The 16,720-nt window shown below is 34.9% G+C and overlaps 1 protein-coding gene across 1 annotated transcript in view; it reads right to left on the bottom strand.

The window, feature by feature from the left end:
* SLC15A5 (solute carrier family 15 member 5) overlaps positions 1-16,720 on the bottom strand; it is a 129,845-nt gene that overhangs the window by 80,392 nt on the left and 32,733 nt on the right. Inside the window, 2 exon segments of the mRNA XM_066361130.1 lie at positions 9,298-9,484; positions 13,422-13,642. Coding sequence (XP_066217227.1) covers positions 9,298-9,484; positions 13,422-13,642 — 408 coding nt within the window.

The following is a 16,720-nucleotide window of genomic DNA, read 5'->3' as shown; positions in this document are numbered from 1 at the left end:
TATATACTATGGAATACTACTCAGCCATAAGAAATGATGACATGGGATCACTTACGACAATGTGATGGACCTTGATAATATTATACTCAGTGAAATAAGTAAATCAGAAAAAGCTGAGAACTGTATGATTCCATACATAAGTGGGACACAAAATTGAGACTTATGGACATAGACAGGTGTGCAGTGGTTACCCGGGGGAAGGGAATAGTGAAGAGGGAATGAGATTGAAAGAAGGGGAGGGGCTTAAAGATAATAAAATATAGGGTGACAGAATATGATTTGACTTTAGGTGATGGGTATACAACATAATCAACTGTCCAAATGATATGGAGATGTTTTCTCTAAATCTATGTACTCTGATTGACCAATAACACCCTGTTAAATTTAATTGTCTAAAAAAAAAAAAAGAAATCCAAAATTCTTTACCTGGCTTGTATGATCTTGCTTGTTCTTTTTACTTCACTCTAATTGCTTGCTACTTTCTCTTCTCTGTTTTGGTTCCTGGTAGCTATTAGTAGCAATTATTATTATGGTTGAAAAGCTCTTCACCACAGCACAACAACATGTCATTTTAGAGTATCAGAAATAGAGAGAAGAGAGCACCAGTTAGGAAAAGAGGTCATAAACACAGGAATGAGCATCAGAAGGGCAGTGGGCTTCCCAATAGTCATTCAAGTCCCTGGATGACATTAAAGCAGTAGCTTTAAAATTCTGGTGAAAAACTACTTGCAATGTAGAATTTTATGTACACTAATTAATCAAATGCAAGGATAAAAAGAATACTTTCAATCATATAAAGTTTTGGAAAATATATTTCACGTGTACCCTTTCTTAGGATATTGCTAAAAGATAAACGATAATAGCATAAACTAAGAAAGAGGAAGAGAGGTAAGCTAGAAATCTAACAGAGGAGAGGACCGTGCAGCAGATGTAGAGGGTCACAGTCAAGACAGCAAACAGGAACACGGAAGTCTGCGAGAAGTTCTCCCGAGGCAAAAGAGCCTTTTGTACACTTCCCTATTTGTATTAGCACTGGGGAAAAGCTGTGATAGTATGGTAGAGTTTGAAAATTTGAAAAATATATTTTAATTAATAATTGAGAAAAATCATATACTTTTTAAGTACAGATGATAAAATTTTATATGAGAAAAGTGAATCAAATTCTTTGTTTTTTTGCCATATTATATGTATATATATAACTGATTACTGACTTTAAAAATATCCTTATAATCATATTATTTATTAACTTAACACCTAAAGATTTAAAAATGGTTTGTGTCTGACCACTATGACTGGATGGTGAAGAACGCTGGGCCTGGAGACTTAAACTTTTTGTTAAAAGGCTTTCAGCATTATTTGTTTTCTAAGCTACCATGTGTACCTCAATTTAAGATGCATTCAACTATCAGAAGAAACATCTTTTTATGTATCACTGAGAAAGGAAAGAATGCTGTCAATCCATTATAACATAGATATGTGTTTATTTGGACTGAATCATCTTTCCTAAAAAATTGTACCTTGAAGTCCTGACCTGCAATGTGACTTTGGAGATAGAAACTTTAAAGATATCATTAAGGTTAAATAAAGTCATAAGGTGGGGCCCAATTTCAGTATGACTGATGTCCTTAGAAGAAAAAGAGAAGACATAAGGTCTGTGCATGCACAAAGGACAGGCCACATGCAGAACACACTAAGAAGGTGGCCATCTACAAGTAAAAAAAAAACCTAGGCTTCAGGAAAAATCAAACTTGCCTATACCTTGATTTGGAACTTTAACATCCAAAATTGTGAGAAATTAATTTCTATTGTTGAAGTCACTTAATCTATGGTCTCTTGTTATGGTAGGCCTAGAAGATAAATACAGGTATGTTTGGGTGTTGCATAAAAATTAATTTGCTTCAATTACACATCATATTGTCTGTAATAATCATATGAAATATAAAGAAAGCATTGAGCTGTTTAGGAATAAGTTTTCAAGCTCTCTTTGCTTTTTTATCTTAGAATTTGAATTCCATAACAATTTTCTATGATACCCCTCATTCTAACAAATTTAGGGTAATCTAGATAAAAAACATTGTGTTCATTTACCCATACCCCTTATTTTTGATTATCATATGTGCCATGTATAAAAGCTTATATTTTATCCAGGAAAGTTTATAGCATTAGAGGCAATAGTTTAGACAAGAGATCAGCAATTTATTTTTTTTTGGTAAAAGGCCAGTAATAAACATTTTAGTTTCTGTGGGACAAAGGCAAATTTTGAAGATATGTATGTAACAAGTGGTAGAATAAATTTCTATAATTTTTTTGATGGAATAAAAAAAAATTAGGTGAGAGGAGGGGAGACTATGAGGCAGACTTCCACATGTGCAACCCCATCTGAGGATGATGCTTGAGTACTGAGCTATTTTTAGCACTTGAGGCTAATGCATTCCAACAGAGCTATTCTCAGTGCCCAGGGCCATGTTCGAACCAATTGAGCCACTGGTTGAGGGAGGAGAAGCAGGGGAGAAGGGGGAGAAGTGTGTGTGAGGGGAGCAGATGGTTGCTTCTCCTATGTGCCCTGACCACGAATCAAACTCCGGGACGTTCATGTACTGGGCTGGCACTCTATCCACTGAGCCACCGGAGAGGGCCTTGATGAAATTTAAAATAATTCTTAGAGAAGTGATGCAATTTCATTTTATTGGTGTTCAAATTTATTGTTTCATATCATCAAATCAATTACAAATGTTCATCTGTTAAAACCATTCTCAGCTTGCAGACAGTAAAAAAGCAGTATGGCAGGCCAGACTTGGCCCATGAGTGCAGTGGTTAAGTTATCAGTTTTTATAACCTACCTACCCCTGAATTTTAGTTCTGATCTTGGCATTTTTTTTTTTTTTTTTTGTAGGTCATGGCTGCTTGAACACAAGTACAAAATGTGAGAGAACAGTTTTTGGCCTCTTCCTCTGTTCCTGAGCAGTAGCATAAGTATCACTCAAGAACTTATTAGCCATGCAGATTTTCAAGCTCCACCGTAAGAGGACTGAATCAGATCTGCATTTAAACAAGATCCCTAGAAATTTCCTACATGCATTAAATTCTGGGAAGAACCGCTCTGGCATAGGGCACTCTGAGAACTGATCTGGCAAAATCCAATGAAAGACAGTTCTCCAGACAGTTTCAAGCAGAGCACAAGTATTTAACTTCTTTATTCAGGCATTTTAAGGCAAAGCATATTTTACCTGCAGGATCTAGATAACTACACTTGCTTTTTATTTGCTACTGCACTCTGGTACCAGTGAAAAAGGGATTTTTGGAAATTCAAAACAAAGTTTGATTCTAACCTAAATTTAATCCGCTCCAGTTTTATGCTTAACTTCTAGGAGATCATAACTCGCCCAAAGCAGAGTGCGGTTTATCAGAAGGTACACATTTTAAACCTCTAGTGGACCTGTATTTCCAAGATAAAGCACACGGTTCCAAAGGAGATATTATACTTAGATAAATAATGTATGTTTTAATATTAGCTGTGTGGTTGAAACAAGTCTATAAGCATTTTGAAGCTCTTATAATTTATTCTATTATCTTATCATGTGATAATTTCTAACTTAGACCACAGTGAAATAAAAGAAAGTCAGAGTTTATTCAGACATTAAGGTTGCACTTGCCATTTTGTACTGAGCTAAAATCTTGTACTAAATGATAGAAATGTTAAGATTCTTCAGTTAGTGGCTAAATTTACTCACTGAGAAAATTATGGGTTCTTTTTTATAGGTAGTCTGATGTATGAGTCTCTGATATGTAGCATAACCATAAGTATGAAATTCTATTGAGTTTCTGAAAAATTGTCCTTGGATCCATGATTTTGGCAAATTCCCAGAATATGAAATGTGCTCATGTGAGAACATACTGGTATCCGTAAACCATTCTCATGGAGACAGCCATATGTCATTGTCCTATATATCTACTGCCTTTGCAGGAGATATTTCTCACACACTGTTAGAATGGCATCTGATTTTACTTTTATTGTTTCTCTGGTTAATGATGTATTTCTCTGTTAGAACTCAAGTATCCACATTCTGTCTTGTTTCTCTTTAAGCTACTGGAACTCATCTGAGGAGATTCAACTTCAGTTTGTGCTTTAACTTCTGAGAATGGACCAGGAACTCATTTACATAATCAAATACATAAATGTATTTATAAGCCATGACTCATTGCTTCAGAAGGTATATTAGATGGTCTACTTTACCTCAAATATAATTACAATGTTGAAGTCAACTTTAAAAACAAGAACTTGAGAACATGGATGGGTTTTATTAAACAAATAAACAATTGAACAAATTATTCAGACTAGATATTTGCACATTCCTTCTTTTAGTGTTCACATATTTCTTCCTATTTAGGTATTTATAATATTTCTTGGAAAAATCAATCAGTTCTGAAACTATAATAGAGAAAAAGTAGTTTTGTCAAATTAATCTTATTTTCAGTGAAGGTGATTGGATCCCGGACTCAAGTCTTAATTTATCAAGCACCTTGGTTCCAACCAAAATGAAACTTTGTATCACAGACAATTATGAAAATTAGTAGAAGCTACTAATTACATAAAAACCTACCAGCACCTTGACTGTACCTACATCATAAAGAACTTTGAGTTAGAATTTGAATTTTCAAGTTTTTACTTTAAAGTGAAAGATCTGGCAGATATTTGAATGTACTTCATCTACATTTCAATTTAAATGTCATTTAAAAGCCAAGATAATTGCTACCTACTGTGTTGTACACTTCTGCTTTGTGTAAGGCTTAATAACAATCTTAATTAGGCTAATTTTAGTCAGATTAATACTTGTGTCTGTCAACACTAACGACCAAATGCCGCATACTGTAGGATCTTAATTAATGCTAAACAAAGGAAATACTCATGATATAAACATTTTTGGAACTGAAGAAGGCTAAAATGAAGTATATGGAATTATTGACAGACAGATAAATCACAGTGATATCACTGTTTCTAAATTTTTGATGGATTAAAATTGACTTTTAAATAGGTAAATCTTCTCATATGTAATGTTAGGGAAAATACAGTATGATAAAACACTCTGTGCATATCAAGCCTTTGTCTTTCACAGTTCTGGAGTTTTGGAGATGTTTAAAATAGTTGTTACTTTGCCTGACCAGGTGGTGACACAGTAAATAGAGCATCAACCTGAGACATTGAGGACTCAGGTTTGAAGCCCTGAGGTTGCTGGTTTGAGTGCAGGCTCACCAGCTTGAGAGCAGGGTTATGGAATTGAGTGTGGGATCATAGACATGACCCTATGGTCACTGGCTTGAGCCCAAGGTTGCTGGCTTGAGTGAGGGGTCACTAGCTCAGCTGGAGTCCCTGGGCAAGGCACATATGAAAAAGCAATCAATGAACAATTAAGGAGCCACAACAAAGGATTGATGTTTCTCATCCCTATCCCTTCCTGTCTGTCTGTCCCTGTCTGTCCCTCTCTCTCTCTCACTAAACAAACAAAGAAACAAACAAACAAATAAATACTTGGTACTTTGATATTCATCTTGATTTCTTTAGGTGATAAACTCATAAATGTCATATCTTCAATTAGAAACCTCTTTTTTGTTGCATTCTTTATAAGATAGATAAAAAATAATAAGCAAGTTTGTTTTTTTATTTATTAAATTTTTAGTTTGCCAAACTGAATGAGATCTTCTCATTCCTCACTCTCGGGCTGGGCTGTGATTATCCACGTCAAACACAAGGCACAAGCATTGTCTGCACCATCTGCCTCCTTGAACATGACAGTCCCTGGGAGGAGAATGACTGAATCTGGAAGGGAGTGGGGGGTCTAAGGAGTAGCTGCCCATTGTGGTTCCAAAATACTTTTTTTCATTCACTTCAGGGCCTTATTTAAAAATAGTGTTAAGAATAACAAATTAACACTGATAATTTAACTTATATAACCTAACGGCTATGTATTGCTAGTAATTGGAATAATAATAACAATGCAATGGCCTTAGAAGTAGAATACTTGAGTTCAAATGACAGATTATCTTTGAGATCCATGAGCTGATGCTGGTTTATTGGGAGTTTAAATGGGATATGCATATAAAGGGTTCTGAGTTCAAATTAAGAATGCATAAATATTTGTTTGTTCATAATTTATACATTTATATATGACTCATATTTTTAAGACATTTGAATTCAAAATGAAAGAAAATTTTAATGTGGGATTAATTCAGTTATGTAAATTACAACCAAAAAATACTCTCGGTTTGTGCTTATATGTCCTGATGAAACTGAAGCTTTTATAATCATAGCAGAATATGTAAGACTTAGGCAAACATCTAGTTAAAATGATGCATATCATCATGCTTTTTTATATTCCCATAGCAAAATATTATGCAAACACATGAACAAATATGTAAGTGAACAAATGAATGAAATCAGGTTCAGAAACCACTGAATTCAGTATTCTGTACTCAGAGGAACGCAGCTCAGTTTTTTTAAAGTAGTTTAGTTTCTCCTTTTGCTGTCCAACAACTCTATTACCAACCTTGGGGGAAAATATTTAATTCATTAACATCAGACAATATATTACATAACTGTCTAACTTTCCTCTAGCCAGAAAAAAAAATCATATATATATATATATTTTAAAGAAAAGGCATAATATCAAATATGCAAGAGTAGAGAATTGTTCTAGAGAAAGTTGCTTATATTTAAAGTAAATTTAAGATTTCTTATTCTCAGGAAGGGTTTCTAAGGTAGGTCTTTCATCCATGTGGTATAGCATATTTTCCTAAAGTAGCCCAATATAAGAAATTTTTTTTGTAATTAAACAGAATTGGAAGCTCAGACTGGATTGTCATGGTACTGTACAAGACTGCAAAAGTTTGGGTAGTTTGCAACATAAATATACTTCCATTTTATTCTGCATTCATTCTGTTTTAATAGTGTACTTGCTGGGGGTATGTACCATGTCTTACTTTCCTTTTGTAACTTCAAATAATGCTGGACATCCTCTAAATACTGGATTTCTGCATTGGCACAATAAAACAAAAACACAACACCCAATGCTTTTGAAGATTTAAGGACTGTCAACACCTATTAATATTAATAGTTACCTAAACCGATTACAATAAATAATGTCAGGATTTGGATTCAAAAATAAATCAGAAAAGGTTATGTACTAAAAGGCCTCTATAACTGAAGACAAGATAAAATAAACTGCAGTGACTTTAGTAACTTTAAGTTCTCTTAAAAAATGAATCTACTCTGATGTAATCAGAAGTAATCTTATTGATGATGTTGTTAAATAACAGGAAGCATACATACTAAACTGTAACTTTCTATAAACAGAGAAACAACAAAAAATTTAAAAGTGAGTCACTAGAAGACTGAATGATCTCCATAGATCTTTACAAAGGAGAAATTAAGAATAAGAACAGGTTAACAAGGAAAGAAGAAGCTTTGAAATGCCTAGCTCTGACTATTTCAACAGAATTATTTCTCAAGTAAACAAGAAGATATCAGGTTGCCATTACACAATACTTCTTAAGAGATTCCAACTCCCTTTGCTTTCTGTGTATGCCTAGCAAACAATTGCAAATGATGACTCAATACTAGCTAATGTTTGTAGAGCTTTCACTATGTGTCAGGACTGGGCTATTAGGCACTGGTGTCATCCTGAGTGATTTCAAAAGTCTTACAGGTACCCAAAGTTTATCTAGGTTATGCCCCTGAATGAAAATAATAAGTGAACTAGAAGACAAGAAAGGTTAGATGGCTTTGATAGTCACCCAGAAACACCTCAATGGCAGAGCAGGTGCTGAGATCTAGATATCTGATTTCTTGGACTGAGCCTAGTGTTACTATCCCAGGACTTCCTTCTTGTTCCATGTCAGTGCCAATGGGACCACAGCTAGGTAGAGTGTGATCAGAATGGACTTCTGCTCATTCTCTTGGATTCCAATCAGAGAAAATTTATTTTATGGTCCATCAGTTATGATCTAAGTAAGACATTCTAAAATTTTTTTACTAAAAATAATTTAGAGTAAAGCTTTAATGTTCTCAGCTATAACAACAACAACAGAAAAATGGTGAATTATATGAGGTAAAGGATGTTTTAACCAACCTTAGTGTGCTAAATATTTCACAATACGTGATTATATATGAAATCAGTACATCATACACCTTAAACTTACACAATGTTATATATCAATTATATCTCAATAAAAAAGGGAAAGATGTTTGAAAATTATTGCTATATACCTTACAATTGAAAAAGTACTATACCAAAGTTGGGGGGGGGAGGGAGAGGGAGAGGGGGAGGGGGAGGGGCACAAAGAAAACTAGATAGATGGTGACAGAGGACAATCTGACTTTGGGTGATGGGTATGCAACATAATTGAATGACAAGATAACCTGGACATGTTTTCTTTGAATATATGTACCCTGATTTATTGATGTCACCCCATTAAAATTAATAAAAATTTATTTATAAAAAAATTAAAGTATTAATCTTTAATAAATTTTGCTACTGGTTCAGAAGTTAATGCCTCCCAAGTAGAGCTTCACATTGTTCTTTAGGTTTATCATGTGTGTTAATTTTTAAGAATGTACTCAACTTTGACTTAGGAGTGAAGACCACCTTATTTGAAGAAAAATAAGCCATTTGATGGTCCCAGAAGTTCCACCATGACTTTCTATCAGATGTGTCTACTAATGAAGCATAAAAGAATGAAAAGAAAACGGGACACTGATGTCTGCAGAGGGATACGAGAAGCTCGATGTTATTACTCTTAAATTCACCTTCTTCCCAATTGGTCAAAATCAGATTTTCCTGTATAGCATGTTACGAGGTTAATTTTTAGCAGAGTGTATTTTTATTTTAAAAAGTGGCAAACAGGCCTTGGCTGGTTGGCTCAGTGGTAGAGCGTCTGCCTGGCATGCAGGAGTCCTGGGTTCGATTCCCGGCCAGGGCACACAGGAGAAGCGCCCATCTGCTTCTCCACCCCTCCCCATCTCCTTCCTCTCTGTCTCTCTCTTCCCCTCCCGCAGTCAAGGCTCCATTGGAGCAAAGTTGGCCAGGGCATTGAGGATGGCTCTGTGGCCTCTGCCTCAGGTGCTAGAATGGCTCTGTTGCAACAGAGCGACACCCCAGATGGACATCGCCCCCTGGTGGGCATGCCAGGTGGATCCCGTTCGGGCGCATACAGGAGAGTCTGTCTGACTGCCTCCCTGTTTCCAGCTTCGGAAAAAAAAAATAAGTGGCAAACAGTTTTCTTGAGATTGTAAATTGTACTTACTAATGCATGCCAACAGAAATGGTTCATCTCTCTTAGAGGGAAATAGGCAGGTGCTGAAATACTCCATACAAGGAGTCAGGATTAATAGTGGTAGGATGCTGGTGACATTCATTACTGCAATTGGCAGAAGAAATCCATCCAAATTTCGATTGGAATTCATGGTCTGCAGATAGTATTCTGAAGGAACCTATATTTGAGGGTGCAAGGGAGTCATGCATTAAGACAGGGCTTAACTTTGAAGACAATGCACTGCTGCAGATGCCTTGCTTTCTGCACGTATTCTGTGACAGATGATTAGGATGTTTACCGATCTTCAAGGTCCTAATCCTGAGTTGTCAAAGGACAGTAGAGCTGATTCTTTATTTACGGTCTTCATTTTTTTTATGAAAAGCCAAAGTGGACCTTATTTTGTGCTTAAGATGATGTAAGAAATCAAATAAGGTTTGAAGAATAAAGCAAAAACCAGTAGAAAATATTAAGGACGTTTGTTAACCCCCGACGAAAAAAGTTTGGGGCTAGAATAGATCCTTTAAATGGCATCTAGTTTAGTGGCATGATATTTTTCTTAAGAAGAGGGGCTCATGGTAGAAAACACATTACTTGTTGGAGACTGTTTGCGGGCTCCCTGGATTGGCCTCATTTCTAACAGGAACCAAGTGACACGAGAAAAAAGAAGATATGCTTGTGTCTATACTCTCCTTTTAAATTAATTGTGTGGCACTAGAGGACCAAAAAGGAAAATACATGAGAAAAGGTTTATATAATAAAGTGGCAAGTAATAAATGAAAAACAATACAAACAAAACCCTCTGCTTCATCCCAAGCCCTTAAGGTGTGTTAAAATTTCTTCATTTTTAAAGTAACCTGAATATTAACTAAAACTCCAACCCTAACTTGGAGCCTCTTCATGTACTCCATATCTGTTGCTGGGTTATAACATTAACACTACAGCATATTGTCACAGAAAAGGGGCCTCTTCTCACTTTTCTAGTTTATGAGCTCTGTTGGAATAATCACATCTTTATCGTTATCATTAGCAGCAGAGTGGTTCTTTAATTCCCAGTGGCGCAGAAAGCTACTAAGTGGCTTGGAGAACAAGTCAACCCAAGTCTTGTCCTTGGAGTCTCCCATTTTTCTTAACAGTGTGTGAACTACCTTAAGATTCCAGCCCTCCCGCCATCCCGAGAGAGCAGCCCTGCTCAGTCATCCAGAGGATAACTTCTGGTTTGCAATCTTCACTAATCCCTTCTCTATGATCAACTGTGCAATTTGAGAGGGTATAAGACAATCCAAGTCATAATTCAGTACAGCTGTTAATGAGGCCACCAATTGTAAAATTAGCCTATTGCTATGGTAACTGCTTAAACCCTGGAATGGACCACATTTTCAACGAGGTTTTTTTTTTTTAATCTATATAAAGTATGTCCCAGTGATAATTTATTTTCCAATCTTTAATTTGAGCCATGGGGGTATAAACAAGAATTGTTTTGGTTGGGTACAAATGACAAGTATGAAGGAGAACATTAACTAGTTCTGCCCTAGTTCAATAAAATTTTTAGGCACATATCAACCAATCAGAGGAAAAGGAATGATTTTTTTAAGAAGTTGGTGGCAGCAGCACCACTGTAAGACTGGAAGGCTCCCAGCACAACCTGGAAGTTTCTGTTACTGATTTCAAATGAGAATTATTGTTAATGGGAATAAAGTTATTATCAGCATGAATCATAGACACAGAAATCTGTTAAGTTAATAATGTGGCAAATGTACTATTAATCTTTAGTGAAGTAATATTAATATATTGCCTAATATAAGAAAAGGTTCCAGTGTCTTAAAAGCTTGAAATCATTTCTGCTTCTGCCTCAAGTTCTGAAATCATCCCCTTTTAAAATATTAAATACTTTTATTCCAGACAAGCCTCTGAGTATTCAGAAATAATTGCTGTCAATAGAGATTCATTTTCACCTTTGAATGGCCAGTAATGTCAAATGGCAACATCATTGGCCTTAATATCAACATATTTTAAATGTATGTCTTAGAACTGAAGGTCAATAATGGCTACTAAATTTAAAATATGGAATTCTGTGATGTTTTATTCTTGGTTCTTTGATTCTTTTTATACTGCTGATTATTTCTTCTGGACAAAAAAAATCTAAATCCAGCTTATCCTAATGGAAGTTTCTTTTGCTTCTCTTGCGAAGTACATTCTAATCATTTTCTTTGATGTTTCTGGCAAACATGACTGTAAATAATATGGAACCTATATAGTCTGTATCACAAATTTTTTAACCCAGCTGCAAGATTGGCGTTGTGGGTAATAGCAAAGTGTGGGTGTCGATAGCCCTGATGTTGGGATGGCTGCTCTGCCACATACTAGTAGGGTGACCTCGAGTCACTTTATGTGTCTAAGCCTTAGATTTAGGATAATAATATGAGCTATGTAGACTTGCTATGGGGATTAAATTAGGTACTGTGAAGTAATGTTTCAGAAGCTATGACACCTATAGGTTATCAATAAATATTACAATAGTTTCTGGGTTTTTTTTTGCAATAAAATGGCCATCTAGATTTGGTGAGAAGCTTACCAATTAGTTTGCCAGAATTTCAAAAGAAATATCAGACGTCACTACATTATGAAAATAAAGAATCAGTAGTTTGTGTTATGTACACAGAAAATTTAAGGCTAGCTATGAATCACTTAGCAATTTTGTACGCATTTATAAATTTCTTCATTCTAAAATGATTTTATGATATTAATTATCATATATATGGGTAATATTTGGTGGCTTTTGTGCCAGCCACTATTATGGAGTCAGGAGGGAGTTTAAATCTGCTAAATCCACCTCACTCTCACACATTGTTTAGAACAAGGGTCACCAAAATTTTCTTTCTGTAAGGATCAAATAGAAAATATTTCCACATATGGAACCATAGCAACTACTCAATTCTGCTGTTTTATGCATAAGTAGAATTTAGTATGACAAAGACACAAGAATGGCTGTGCTCCAATAAACCTTTATTTATGGACACAGAATTCTGAATTTCATAGAATTTTCATGTGGCACAAAATATTATTTTTCTTTTGATTTTCTCAATTATATAAAAATGTAAAAACCTTACTTTACGGGACACACACATACACAAAAAAAGACAGCTGACTGGCTTTGGCCTGTAAACTAATTTGCTGTCCCTGGTTTTAGAGAAACCAGCATGGTACCAAGAGCCAGAGGGTATGTTCTGCTTTTCCTTTCACTACTATTAACTGTGGGAACTACTCAGCCTCTTGAAAATCACTTAATTTTTCTGAGCCTCAGTTTCCTCCTCAACAAATGAAGTAGTTGAATGAGTTCATTTTTAAGGTTCTTTTCAGCTTTCTTGGTCTTGGATAGCTCAATACAACTAACTCTTCATTAGCCATCTAAATACCAAGTTGAGGCTTAGCCACAAAGGTAGTCCCAAACTTCTTCAAAGACTTTTGTGATCATTTGATATATGAGAATGTATGAAGAAATCATAATATTTCATAAGTAAGTTAGTTTTTGGGCATTTCTACATCAAAAATTATTTATATCACATGTATTTATAAAGGATACTTTGAACTTAGTGTTTTTTCTCTGATTTCTTCATGGCATAGGGACTGACTCACCAAGGACTTAAGAGTGGGTAGGGAAAGAATCACTTGCTCATTAGTACTTATACTTACGAGTACAGTGGGGGTGGTATCAAATCAATCAATTTAGCTACTTGTTAGTACCAGTTTTTAAAGGCATAATGAGGGAGGAAGGCCAAAGCTCTGGCTAGAGGGAGGTTGGGTAATTGCTCATAGACCTCATATTTTTGTTTGCTGCTCTTATGCCTAATAATTCTGCACTGTGAAGAATTGCCTGCACTTACTGACAGGTATTTATAGTTCTACAAGAGAAGCAACATAGCAAGATTCTCCTCAGGTATGTCTTTACCTGACCTGACTTAGCTCTTGAAATTAGAGCCTGTAATGATTAGGAGCATTTTAGTTTAACTGCCTGGCAAAATGTATGAAAAGTGTTTGTTAGGATGAAAATAAGCATTTTATTTGTTAACATACAATTATCGTGTTCTTGGGGGGTAGTATTAATTACCTTTCCTTGCCTGCATAATGCATATTTTGTAAAGAAACTGCAAAATGGAGAGAGGGAGAAGGGTGAAGAAAAATTTTGCATTTTCCACGTGATGCTCACTGTAGCAGCCACCATTTTTTTCCTTGGCGTGGTCTAACCAGCTTGTCAAATCTCTGCGGAGATGGAAATATTGCAGACAGCATGTTTTCAGTGCATTAACAAATACCCCAAAGGTTGTCAGGAGGGAGCAACCTGAAAATAATTGGCAATATTATGTATTAGTAAAGGAATTGTTCTTCCGTTTCCCAAGATGTCAGTCAGAAAGATGACAATTGTATGCATGAAGGAGAGTAAAGTGATTGAGAAGGCTTTAGCACCCAAAGGGTTGAATTCAAAGGAACAAGCTCTGACAAGGGTTCTGGCATCCTAGTGACCAGCCCAAGGTGGTGCCTGACAGCAGATGTAAAAAATGAAAAAGGTAAGATCAATGGGAACATATTAAAAAGGGAAGAAAGGAGACAAAACACCAAAGTAAAAATTTTAGAATCTCTCAGAAGTCTCTAACTTTAACTCGTTAATGAATAGACAACCTGAACTTTCTTTTACAGCCTTAACACAAAGAACTCGTCTAATTTTTTAAAATATAAAGTGTTATATAAATAATCTTCACTGAACTTGTCATGTAGAAGGTGGTTTCTTATTTTGACATGGAGATGAAGAGAAATGTGTTCTCTGCTTTGACTTTATCCTTGAATTTCAGACATAAGGTTAAACTTTGAACTCTTCAAATGACTTTATACATGTTGATAGCGTCACTAAAAGTTCAGATTGGATTAGTAGGTTTTGACATTTCCAGTAGTTTCCTCTAGGTTTATATGGCTGTCGCGTTAGTATCAGAAGCATTTTATTGCTTTAGATGTTTGCAGCCCCTTATTGCTAATGATTTGCAACAGCATTGTTGCTTCTTTTATGATTCAGATTCTACCTTTTCTCTGACTTCATTAGGACTTCCAGGTACAGTGACAGAGAAGAGACCCTTGTTTAGTTAGCAGTTCACTTGTGCCATCATGATTGTTATAATTTTTTATAGAATCCCTTTGACCAGATAAATCCTTCCACAAAATACCCAGACACCAAACCACAGTTTCAAGATAAATGGTAAAGTAAGTGTGAAAATATTTAAGTTTTCTCCAAAGAAAGCTGCTATAGAAATTCCAAGTATAGTTTGGTTGTCATTTTTATTATGTTCAAGTTTCCTATAATGGAATTCTAAATAAAATGCATTCTAACCAATTATATTTAAATGTTATAGAGTTTTGAATTTTATATTTAAATAAAGAATGTTAATATTTCTTTTTATGGTTAGAAAGTGATTATACTGATTTGATCTGGTCTGTTTTTTTAGGGTTGTAATAGACTTATTATGTCAGTCTTTGATTAATTGAGGAAGCAGGGGGTGTAGTAATTGAATATGGAGCCTTTTTACCTCTAAGTCACTGAATCAAATCCAGCCCAAATTGTTAGTGACCAACAAAGGCGGATTAAGGTTGGTTGAGGCCCTGGACACAGAAGAAAATATTGGGCCCCTTAAAAAAGAGAGAGAGGGAAAATAAAAATACATGTTAAACATATTTTTAAATAAATAAAAAAATATTATGGACTATCAATGTTGAAATAACACATATGAAATCAAACCTGGTGTCATTTGAAAAAATTGTTAAGTTGGGGTTTTGTGGGGCCCTTCAGAAGTTGGGGCGCAGGGCGCACACCTGTTGCACCTGCCGTTAAATCCACCTCTGGTGACCAAGAATAATTACAGCAGCAGCTCTTTGGTTGTCCCTGTGAAGTGCGTTGAGGTCAAGTGGAAGTATGTTAGGTAATTGCTGACAGGAGATGGACACATATCTGTAGTCACTATTGTCTCTTGTTAGTCACTAATTCTAGACACATGGAAAGATTAGGAAAAAAGAAGACCAAAAAGGCAGAAGCACCTTTGGGAGGACAAGGTTTGTATCTTTCACAAAAAAAGTAATAAGGATATCTCTTCATTATTGCAAGAAGAACTGCTCTATTATGAGACTTTCTCAGCTAGTTCAAGTAGTTTACTTCAGGTTTTAGTAAGATGAGAACTGAGAATGTCTTGAACAGTTTAGAGACAGAATATGAACAGGTCTGGAAGAGGAGGCTTAACTTCCTGACATTTCCTTATAATCTTATCTCTGTTTCTTATCAACTTGTTGTTCTCTGCTGAACTGCGAAAACAATGCTGTGTAAATAGTAGGGGTATTACTGGCATTGATTCAACTTACTCTATGCTTTCAAATAGCCTTGATTATTAAATGATTATTTGCTGTAGGATGAAAGACTGTTTCCAAAGATATAGTGCTCAAGTTTCTTCTATTTTTAAATTCAAGGACTTTATTGAATATATGTTTTAAACTCATTATTATTATTATTATTTTGTATAAAAGGTCATTATTTGTTGCAATGTAAATCTGAATCTACTCTATGTATGCTAACTTGATACCTATAACAGTTAAATGCTGCTATCATATCATTTCTAAAGAGAAATAGCTTATATTAGTGCATCTTAAACTAGCTGTGTTAAAAGATAAATTTAAAAAATATATATATTCTCAACTATCATGGTCAATATATTTGTGAAATACAATAAAAATGAAATATCAAAAGAATAAAATAAGAAAGACATACAAAATAGAAGGTCTTATATTTTTATTATTAAAATCAAAAGACATAAAATGTAACTTTTCATAAATACTTTACATGTTTTCTCTCAGTATCTGTATTTATTTTGTGGCATACTACTAACAAACAGTTTACTGATCAGCTCTGTTCTATGGGTCACACTTTGAGTAGCACTGGTTTCAACTGAATATACAGTTTGAGAAATGATTTTATTTAAACAAATTGTATCTGATGTGATATGAAGCAACCAAAACAAAATGGTTAAAAACAAGAAATGATTAAGCATAAATGAGGTAAAAATTTTTTAGCTAGCACTGTGAGTTCTTATCAATACCAAACAAATGTGAATGCAATTATCTATTCATTTAAAATGGTTACTAAGAACCTACCATGTACCTGGGACTTTTCTAGGCCTTAAGAATATAGTAATCAAGATCTACAAATCCCTGAGTTTCTTTTCTGGTGAGGATGACAGTAAACAAGCAGGAAAATGTTAAGCAAATTTAATGATAAAAACAAAATGATAAGCTAGAGACCCATTGTGAGATTTGATGTATAGAAGACTTCAGTAGTTGAAATTTGAACAGAGGATTGAAGAGACTAGAAGTCAGCAAAGAGCTTGGA

Source organism: Saccopteryx leptura, chromosome 1 (genome assembly GCF_036850995.1).
Source record: "Saccopteryx leptura isolate mSacLep1 chromosome 1, mSacLep1_pri_phased_curated, whole genome shotgun sequence".
Taxonomy (NCBI): domain Eukaryota; kingdom Metazoa; phylum Chordata; class Mammalia; order Chiroptera; family Emballonuridae; genus Saccopteryx; species Saccopteryx leptura.
Note: the sequence above shows the minus strand (reverse complement) of the source record. Positions and strands in the feature narration are given on the sequence as shown.